The sequence below is a fragment of the Scylla paramamosain genome, unplaced genomic scaffold, assembly GCF_035594125.1.
Source record: "Scylla paramamosain isolate STU-SP2022 unplaced genomic scaffold, ASM3559412v1 Contig2, whole genome shotgun sequence".
In the NCBI taxonomy this organism is placed as follows: domain Eukaryota; kingdom Metazoa; phylum Arthropoda; class Malacostraca; order Decapoda; family Portunidae; genus Scylla; species Scylla paramamosain.
The window spans coordinates 1,097,501-1,107,500 of NW_026973667.1; the positions used below are offsets into that span (position 1 = coordinate 1,097,501).

At 42.0% G+C, this 10,000-nt stretch overlaps 1 protein-coding gene and 1 long non-coding RNA gene across 2 annotated transcripts in view; both read left to right on the forward strand.

The window, feature by feature from the left end:
* Positions 1-4,925, forward strand: part of LOC135096018 (uncharacterized) — a 9,926-nt gene extending 5,001 nt beyond the window's left edge. Inside the window, 5 exon segments of the mRNA XM_063997202.1 lie at positions 769-936; positions 1,717-1,787; positions 2,387-2,532; positions 2,534-3,619; positions 3,622-4,925. Coding sequence (XP_063853272.1) covers positions 769-936; positions 1,717-1,787; positions 2,387-2,532; positions 2,534-3,619; positions 3,622-4,329 — 2,179 coding nt within the window. The 3' untranslated portion in view covers positions 4,330-4,925.
* Positions 4,926-5,088: 163 nt separating this feature from the next.
* The window catches only part of LOC135096019 (uncharacterized), a 4,949-nt gene continuing 37 nt past the window's right edge, over positions 5,089-10,000 (forward strand). Inside the window, exons 1-2 of the long non-coding RNA XR_010264560.1 lie at positions 5,089-5,775; positions 5,841-10,000. The exon at positions 5,841-10,000 is cut by the window's right edge and continues 37 nt beyond it. This is a non-coding gene — a long non-coding RNA (uncharacterized LOC135096019). The remainder of the gene's footprint in view (positions 5,776-5,840) is intronic.

Consider the following 10,000-nt stretch of genomic DNA (forward strand, 5'->3'; position numbering starts at 1 on the left):
GCTTTTATTTTTTTGTATTTTTTGTGATTTATTGGGATTTTCAATTTTTTTGTTATAATTTTGTCTTATTTTTCAAGTTTTTTTTATGATTTCTTATTTTCAAGGATTATCTTTTTTTTTGTAATTCTAATTTATATTTTTTTTTGTGATTTGCTTTGATTTTTATTTTTTTTTATGATTTATTGCAATTTTCAAGGTTCTTTTTATAATTAGGTCATTTTCAAAGTTTTTCAATATGATTTACTGTTATTTTCAAGGTTTTCTTTATGACTTCCTCTCATTTTCATTTTTTTTAATGATTTGCTAATTTCCAAGGATGTTTTTACAGTTTGGTGGCATTTTCAAGGTGTTTTTTTATGATCTAATGTCATTTTCAACACTTTTTTACAATTTACTTTAATTTCCAAGGGTATTTTACAACTTCAAACATTTTCAAGGCAGTTTTTACAATTCAATTTAATTTTTCAAGGATACTTTTTAAAACTTAGACATTTTCAAGGCAGTTTTTACAATTCAATTTAATTTTTCAAGGATACTTTTTAAAACTTAGACATTTTCAAGGCAGTTTTTACAATTCAATTTAATTTTTCAAGGATATTTTTAAAACTTAGACACTTTCAAGTTAGCTTTCACGACGTAACGCCATTTTCAAGCCTCCTTTTGCTGCACGATGATGTTTTTAAGCGTTTTCACACTTCATTCTCACCTCGAAATATGTTTACGTGCTCCCATCCAACGAGCGGTCTCTTACACACACTCCCTTTGCAGGCTGGAATCTCGACGGGACTGCGGCAGCTCGGCAGACACTGACACAATGCTGGGTCTCATATCTGCGGAATACAGCAAGTGGAAAGACAAATTTACGTCCCAGGTGTCCATGCTAAGCCACTACGCCTCCATCCACAACACTAACTGCTGCACATGTCTCGGGATCAAGTGAGTTGGGTTTAGGACGCAAGCAGGTGCAGTGTAGGGTGTTGAGGTGGTTTTTCAGGGTTGTTGTAGAAGGTTACGGCTGTTTTTGGGGATTCTTGTGGAGTTTTTTTGGTTTTTAAGTTGGTTTTGGTGTTGTAGTTGATGTTATTGGGGTTTTTAAAGGTGTTTTGGTGTTGTAGTTGATGTTATTGGGGTTTTTAAAGGTTTTTTTGGTGTTTTTGTGGAAGTTATTGGGGTTTTTAAAGGTGTTTTTTGGCGGTTCAAGTTGAAGTTTAAGAGGAATGAAGGAAGGAATAGGAGAATGTAGGAATGAATGCTGGAAACAGGGAGAAGGAAGAGGAAGAACAGAACGAGGAAGAGGAGGAAGAGGAGGAGGAGAGTTACCTTTGATAAATTGGAATAAGAAAAGAGGTTGAAAAGATGAAAAGGATGTGTTTGTTTACGTAGAATTTGTTTGTTTGTTTGTTTGTTTACATAGTTATTTAATTTTGGCATTTTTTTTTTTTCAGTGTTTTGTGTTTTTAGTAATAGGTTAACAGGTTATAATGGTGGTGGTGGTGATGGTGGTGTTTTGGTGTTGTAGTGGAAGTTATTGGGGTTTTTATGGGTGGTTTTGGGGTTAGGTTAGGTGATGATGGTGGTGGTGATGGTGGTGGTGGTGATAATGATGATAATGCTGGTGGTGTTGACAATAATGGTGGTGATGACAGTGATGGTACTTGTGATGATAATGGTGATGATGACAGTAATGGTGGTGGTGATGGTGGTGGTGTGTTGCAGGAAAAAGAAGTACATCCCAGCTGGCACAGGCAAAAGAGGGAGGCCCCGGAAGTACCCCCCACCTGTTGGATGTAAGTATTGCACCCTAACCTAACCTAACCTAACCTAACCTAACCTAACCTAACCTAACCTAACCTAACTTAACCTAACCTAACCTAACCTAACCTAACCTAACCTAACCTAACTTAACCTAACTTAACCTAACCTAACCTAACTTAACCTAACCTAACCTAACCTAACCTAACCTAACCTAACCTAACTTAACCTAACCTAACCTAACCTAAGTATTGTACTCTAACCTAACCTAACGTAACCTTACCTAACCTAACCTAACCTAACTTAACCTAACTTAACTTAACCTAACTTAACCTAAGTATTGTACTCTATAACCTAACCTAACCGAACTTAGCCTAACCTAACCTAACCTAACTTAACCTAACCTGACCTAATTTAAAATTTAACCTAACCTAACCTAACCTAACCTAACCTAACCTAACCTAACCTAACCTAACCTAACCTAACCTAACTTAACCAGCCATATAGCCACACTGACAATTATTATCTACACACACACACACACACACACACACACACACACACACACACACACACACACACACACACACACACACACACACATGCGCGCACTAACACACCTCCTTGTCAACAGACGGGCCAGGAATGCAGCGTCCAGAAACCATTGACGAGGACGGAAATATCTTCGAACCGCAAATAATTTTAAAGGACAACATGGTGAAGAACGAACCCAGTGGTGCTGAGGCGGGGAAGGCCATGCCGAACGGGGAGGCCGGAGAACCCCCCCCTCCCCGGCATGGGCCCCCCGAACACCTCCGGGGCAGGGGGGATGGGCCTCCTGCCCCGCCCGATCTTGACGAAAGAGGAACTGGAGAAACGCAAGGAGTACTACAACAACCACAAGAACAAGATCAAGTACGTGTGTCACTACTGCCAGGTGCATTTCTATCACAAACCCAACTTCGACTTCCACATCGCCAAGCTGGAAGAAAACGGGAAATGTAAGATTTTCGAGAAAGTGAACAACCTGTACCTGTGCGAGGCTTGTGGCGAGGGCTTCTCGTGGCGGGAGAAGCTGGAGAAACACCTGCGACTGGCGGAGCAGCACGGGACGCACAACCAGAAGGAGCTGCTCATGTTTGGCGACTTCCAGTGTAACATGTGCGGGAAGACCTTCAACAAGCGCACCACCTACCTGCAGCACATCAAGTGGCACGAGGACCGCGAGGACATCCCCTGCGTCATCTGCGGCACCATGTTCAAGCAGACCGACCTGCGGCACCACCTCATGGAAGTCCACAGCAACGACAGCCTGCCCTGCTCCTACTGCGGCAAGCTCTTCACCGGCCGCAAGTACCTGGAGAAACACGAGCTGGTGCACCAAGGAGGCAACTTCCCGTGCCCCGAGTGTGGTAAGACCTTCAGCCAGAAGAGCAACATGCAGCAGCACCTCAAGACACACGCCCTGGACCGCGACCACGCCTGCGACCACTGCGGCCAGACCTTCAGCCAGCGCGCCGGCCTCTGCCACCACCTGAAGAAGCACTTTGGTCCGGCTGAGTTTACCGAGGAGTGCGAGGTTTGTGGTCAGTTCTTCTCTAACGAGTATAACCTGAAGGTGCACAAGCGAAAGGTGCACAACATGGCTGTGGACGGCCTACCTGAAGACCCTCCAGAGTACCTGGCCTCCCCGTTGCCCCAGCACCTCCCCTCGGCCGACGACCTGCGTGAGAAGGCCTTCGGGGCTGCCAACTCGGCCGTCAAGAACATGTTGGGCATGTCGCTTGGCTCGTCAGTCGGCCTGGGGCTCACCATGAAGCAGGAGGGGGTGGGGAGGGGCTGGAGGAGGCAGGAGGGGCACAGCTGCACATGAGGGAGGCTGCGGGGCACATGGGGGAGATGAGACAAGAGGAGGAACACCTGCGACTCGCCCCGCACCACATGGGGGTGGCGGAGGAGGCCCTGCACATGCCGCAGGACCTCACGCGCATGACGGCCTCCCACCACATGAGCGACGAGTCCGGCAGGATATCCGCGGCGCCACAGTCCCCGCTGCTGCAGGCTCACATGGCCAGCGGCAACGGAAACGGCGACATGAGGACCCCGGCCACGGACAGCCCCGGGCGGATCAGCGACACGCCCCACATGTCGGATAACTTGGGGCGGATGGCGGCGGAGAACTTCGGGCGGATGACTGGGACGCCGGGCGGGTACCTGGCGGAGCACTTGAGGCGGATGGCGGAGAACCAGAGCCGGATGTCGGACACGATGGCTCACTACGACGAGCGCGACAACTACTCACGGCTCGGTGACAACCTGCGGTCCATGAGCCGGGGCAGCGCCGGGGACCCCATGGGGCGGCTCGGGGACAACCTGGGGCGCATGACAGACAACCTCAGCCACATGGGGGTCATCCGGCCCACCCAGACCCCCTCCAGCACCCCGCAGTGGCCGCCACACATGCAGAACCACGCAGCCCTGGACGGCATGAACCAGTCGGCCCAGGCCAGTCAGCACACACTGTACCCCTTACCGTTCTGGCCCTACGACCCTTCCCTGAGGCAGTACCACCACTGAGCCCCCCCCACGCCCCCCCAACATCCCCCCTGCACCTCCCCGCACCCCGTCCTCCCCCCCGTTCATGTACAAGGCCCAGATATTTTTGCCATATATCCGATGCAAGTAAATTTTTCGGCCACCTCCTTGGCGGCACGAAATGTTTCCCTTGGTTTCCGGGAGAGAGAGTGAGCGAGTGAGCGAGCGATTGAGCGAACGTGTCTGCTTGCTTGTCTGGTCCTCCTCCTCCTCCTCTTCCTCCTCCTCCTCCTCCTCCTCCTCCTCCTCCTCCTGCTGTTCCTCCTCCTTTTTGGATAGGATGGGCTGGTAATAAGATGGTTCCTAATTATTAGGCTAAAGTTAATGATGTTTGCTCTAGTACAACGGTGATCCCTTGACCCTTGACCCTTGACCCTCATCCTGCGCACCTTGCTTATCTCTCTCTCTCTCTCTCTCTCTCTCTCTCTCTCTCTCTCTCTCTCTCTCTCTCTCTCTCTCTCTCTCTCTCTCTCTCTCTCTCTCTCTCTCTCTCTCTCTCTCTCTCTCTCTCTCTCTCTCTCTCTCTCTCTCTCTCTCTCTCTCTCTCTGTTTGCTTAGTAGGTTTAGGATAGTAATTGCAGTGTGTATATATATGTATGTATATATATATATATATATATATATATATATATATATATATATATATATATATATATATATATATATATATATATATATATAAAAGTCTGTTTAGTGGTTTAATTCTATCTTTCTCTTGCTCTATCTCTCTCTCTCTCTATTCTCTCTCTCTCTCTCTCTCTCTCTCTCTCTCTCTCTCTCTCTCTCTCTCTCTCTCTCTCTCTCTCTCTCTCTCTCTCTCTCTCTCTCTCTCTCTCTCTCTCTCTCTCTCTCTCTCTCTCTCTCTCTCTCTCTCTCTGTGTGTGTGTGTGTGTGTGTGTGTGTGTGTTGTGTTTGTGGGTCGTTGTTGCGCTGTGAAGGTTTTCTACCGATATTATTATTAATTTATTTTTATTATTATTATTTATAGACCATACATACATACATACATACATACATACATACATACATACATACATACATACATTACTTTTATACATTCCGTTTCTGCCCAACACACACACACACACACACACACACACACACACACACACACACACACACACACACACACACACACACACACACACACACACACACACACACACACACACACACTGGTATTCTTCCTGTGTGTGTTTGTGTGTGTGTGTGTGAGAGAGAGAGAGAGAGAGAGAGAGAGAGAGAGAGAGAGAGAGAGAGAGAGAGAGAGAGAGAGAGAGAGAGAGAGAGAGAATACGTACACAGATTCTTTTATACGCATGTGATTAAGGAGGCAAGAAAGTGTTATGTTGTGATCTTGAACTTTGTTTTATCTTTTGTTAGGTCAGGTTAGGTTAGATAAGGTCAGGTCAGGTTTGGTTAGGTTAGGTTAGGTTAGGTTAGGTTTGGTTAGGTTTAGTTAGGTCAGGTCAGGTTAGGTTTAGTTACGTCAGGTTAGGTTAGGTTTAGTTAGGTCAGGTTAGGTTAGGTTTAGTTAGGTCAGGTCAGGTCAGGTTAGGTCTGACTGGAGTGTTACAGTAGCTAGACCAAATCTTAATTTTTTTTTTTTTTTTACTTTATTTCAGTTAAAAAGAATCTCATTCATTAGAGAAAGAGAGAGAGACCTAAGATTTATTTGTTTGTTAATCATTTATGTCATTTATGCATTGTTTCTATTATTTACATTATTATTATTTATTATTATTATTATTATTATTATTATTATTATTATTATTATTATTATTATTTGCAGATATTTATTTGATCTATTCTGTGGAATTTTCTATTGCATATTTGTTGTCTTGTTTTTCACTTTTGTAATCTCAGAGAGAGAGAGAGAGAGAGAGAGAGAGAGAGAGAGAGAGAGAGACCAACAAACAATATTTCACTAACATGCCAAAAAACAAACAAGCAAACAAACAAACAAACAAACAGACAGACAGACAAGGCATGGACAGCTATTAATATATATATATATAAAATATTTGTAGTAATATATGGATTAATACGCTTGTTTGTATGTACGTATGCATGTGTATATGCGTGTATGACTTAAGGTGTGCGGAATCTAGGGACATTTTTAGGGATTTTTATTTTTTATCTTTCATTTTCTCCCTAAGTGGCTTTCAGATAAGGCTGTTTACATTATTTACTTCTAAGGTCATGTGCTGTACTTACCTAAACTAAACTAACCTAACCTAGGGCTCTGAAGTGTACCCCAGTATTCTGACTCTACTTGGCTCAGGCTGCAGCGGAAGTTGCTGGGGTTTTCAAGGGTGTTTTCAAGATTCCAGTGACAATTTGGGGTGGTTTTCAAGGGTGTTTTCAAGATTCCAGTGACAATTTGGGGTGGTTTTCAAGGGTGTTTTCAAGGTTTCAGTGATAGTTTGGGGTTTTTCAAGGGTTTTCAAGGTTCCAGTGATAATTTGACAGGCTGCAGTGGAAGTTATTGGGGTTTTTCAAGGCTCCAGGGATAGTTTAACAGGCTGCAGTGAAAATTATTGGGGTTTTCAAGGCTCCAGGGATAGTTTAACAGGCTGCAGTGAAAATTATTGGGGTTTTCAAGGCTCCAGGGATAGTTTAACAGACTGTAGTGAAAATTATTGGGGTTTTCAAGGCTCCAGAGATAGTTTAACAGACTGTAGTGAAAGTTATTGGGGTTTTCAAGGCTCCAGGGATAGTTTAACAGACTGCAGTGAAAATTATTGGGGTTTTCAAGGCTCCAGGGATAGTTTAACAGGCTGCAGTGGAAGTTATTGGGGTTTTCAAGGCTCCAGGGATAGTTTAACAGGCTGCAGTGGAAGTTATTGGGGTTTTCAAGGCTCCAGGGATAGTTTAACAGACTGTAGTGAAAGTTATTGGGGTTTTCAATGCTCCAGGGATAGTTTAACAGGCTGCAGTGGAAGTTATTGGGGTTTTCAAGGCTCCAGGGATAGTTTAACAGACTGTAGTGAAAGTTATTGGGGTTTTCAAGTGTGTGTTTATGGTCCCAGTCATATCTATAAACAATTCTAGTTGGAAAAACACTCAAGACTGTCTCAGCAACTTTTCCTGTGGCCTGAGAAAACAGAGAAAAGAGGGTATTGTCATTTAGAGTGCTGGCTGCTGTGTCTAAGTAGAATGAGGTGTGTGTGTGTGTGTGTGTGTGTGAGTGATGGTGATGGACACACAGAGAGAGAGAGAGAGAGAAAGAGAAAGAGAGAGAGAGACTTATCACACTCCTCTATGTATTGTAATGTCGAGAATTATCATTATTATTTTTTTTTTTTTTTTGTGTGATTTTATTTGATATATTTTTATATTTTTTCTAGTTTGTGAAAGAATCTTATATATATAGACATGTTGGCTTCTCAGAGTCCCTTCACGTCACCCTTTGCGATATCTATACATATATATATATATATTCATATAGTTTATGGCAATATTTTAACTGGCTGTTTTGTGTGTGTGTGTGTGTGTACGTGTCTGAGTGCGTGTGTGTGCGTGTGTGCGTTTTTTGTAGCCTTCGCATAAATTTAGATGGCAGCTTCGATGGGTTTTTTGGAATTTTTTTGCAAATATTAACTACATTATTTTGTCACCACCAGAGTTTGGGTTGTTTCACCAAGGTCTGTGTATTCCGAGGCACGGCTCTCACTTCAACTGTTTTCCCAAGGCCACAGGGAAGCCTAGCCGGGTCCCAGAGTCAGCTACCCCCGTTAGCAATGCAGAAATGTCATTAATCTGCCCCTAGAACTGTGAAAAACCCTTAAATAACCCGCGTCACTTCAACTACAGCCTTTGGAAATTAGTGTTGGCGAGGTGTATAAGTGTTGAAAGAGTACAGGGCTGTGTGTGTGTGTGTGCAGGCGTGCGTGTGTGTGTCTATATTAGGGTTAAGTATCATAATAGAGTTCTGATGCTGTGTTGATCTGCCCATGCAACTTGAAGTAATAGTGTGTGTGTGTGCGTGTGTGTGTAAGGGGGTCTGGAGCATTGATAGAGGATTAAACACCTTATAAATAGACTTGGAGCTTATGTAAAAAGGATTGGATACCTTATAGAGGGTCAGGCACTTTCTAGCGCTTATAAGGAACATCTAGTTTTGTATATGGAAGATTTAGAACTGTAAAGACAACTGGAACCTCTTATAAGGATTCTGACGCTTATAAGGAGAATTGGAACCTCCTTATCAAACCGTTTATGAGGAAAATTGAATTGCATAAGGAGGATCTGAAACTAAATCCTTTATAAGTAGAATCAAACTCTTTATAAGGGGATTTGAGTTGTTTATTAGGATAATTGAACTCTATGAGGAAAATTGAAATGTGTAAGAGGATCGTGTTGCTTATAAGGGAAGTCCAAGCCTATATGAAGATTGTAAACCCTGTATAAAGTAGAATTGAACTCTTTCTAAGGGGATCGAGTCACTTATAAAGAGAATTGAAGCCTTTACGAAGAGAATCGAGGAAAATTGGAGCTGCATAAAGCGACCGGATTGCTTATAAGAGGAATCCAAGCTTATACAAAGATAATCAAGTCACTTGTAAGGAGAATCGAACCCCTTATAAAGAGAATCGAACTGTGTAAAGAGGTTTCAGTCGTTTATAAGGAGAATCCAAGCCTGTGGAAAGATGATTCAGCCCCCTTTTTTAAATTGTAAACCCAACTCTGTGTAGATATGTAAAAATAGCTTTATAAGACCATTGGAAAGGAGAGAGAGAGAGAGAGAGAGAGAGAGAGAGAGAGAGAGACTTGATTGTGAAAGGAGGAGGGAAAGAGATTTTTTTTTTTTTTTTTTTGAGCAATTGAGCGAGTGCTGTTTGTGAAGATTAGAGCGAGGAAATATTTTGTAGAGAGAGAGAGAGAGAGAGAGAGAGAGAGAGAGAGAGAGAGAGAGAGAGAGAGAGAGAGAAATAATATTGTGATATGTGTAGTAGTTTGTGATGGCATTATTATTATTATTATTATTATTATTATTATTATTATTATTATTATTATTATTATTATTATTATTGTTGTTGTTGTTGTTACTGTTAAGAGGGAGAGAAGTAATGATAATATCTGATGCAAGAGAGAGAGAGAAAAAAATATATATTGAAGAAGGAAAAAGGAAAGAAAAGAGAATGCAGGAAAAGAAAATTGAAGGAAAATATTGAAAGAATTAAAAGAAAAAGAGAAGAGAGGAAATCTGGTTAATTTATTTATTTTATTTGTTTATTTATTTGTTTGTTTATTTGTGTGTGTGTGTGTGTGGATGAAAAAGAGGGAAAAAAGTGATAATTGGAGGAAAAGCAGATAAAAACTGACTTTGAGAATAGAATAAGAATGGTGATAAAGAAAATAAAACGAAAAGGAAGGAATGAAAAAAAATTGCGAGTTTTGAATTGAGAAGAAAAAAAAATAAATAAATAAAAATAAAAACAAGAGATCTGATAAAAAAAAAAAAAAGATTGTAATGAAAAGGAAATTAATACAAAAAAATAATATAAGTAAATGATAAAAAAAAAAGAAAAAAAAAAAACAAAACTTGTATATTTGTGAAAACTTATATTTTTGACCGTTCTCGAAAGTTTTGTGGGGAAAAGAGGAAAAAAAATATTGCTACAGGAAGTGAAGAAGGAAAAACAGTTTG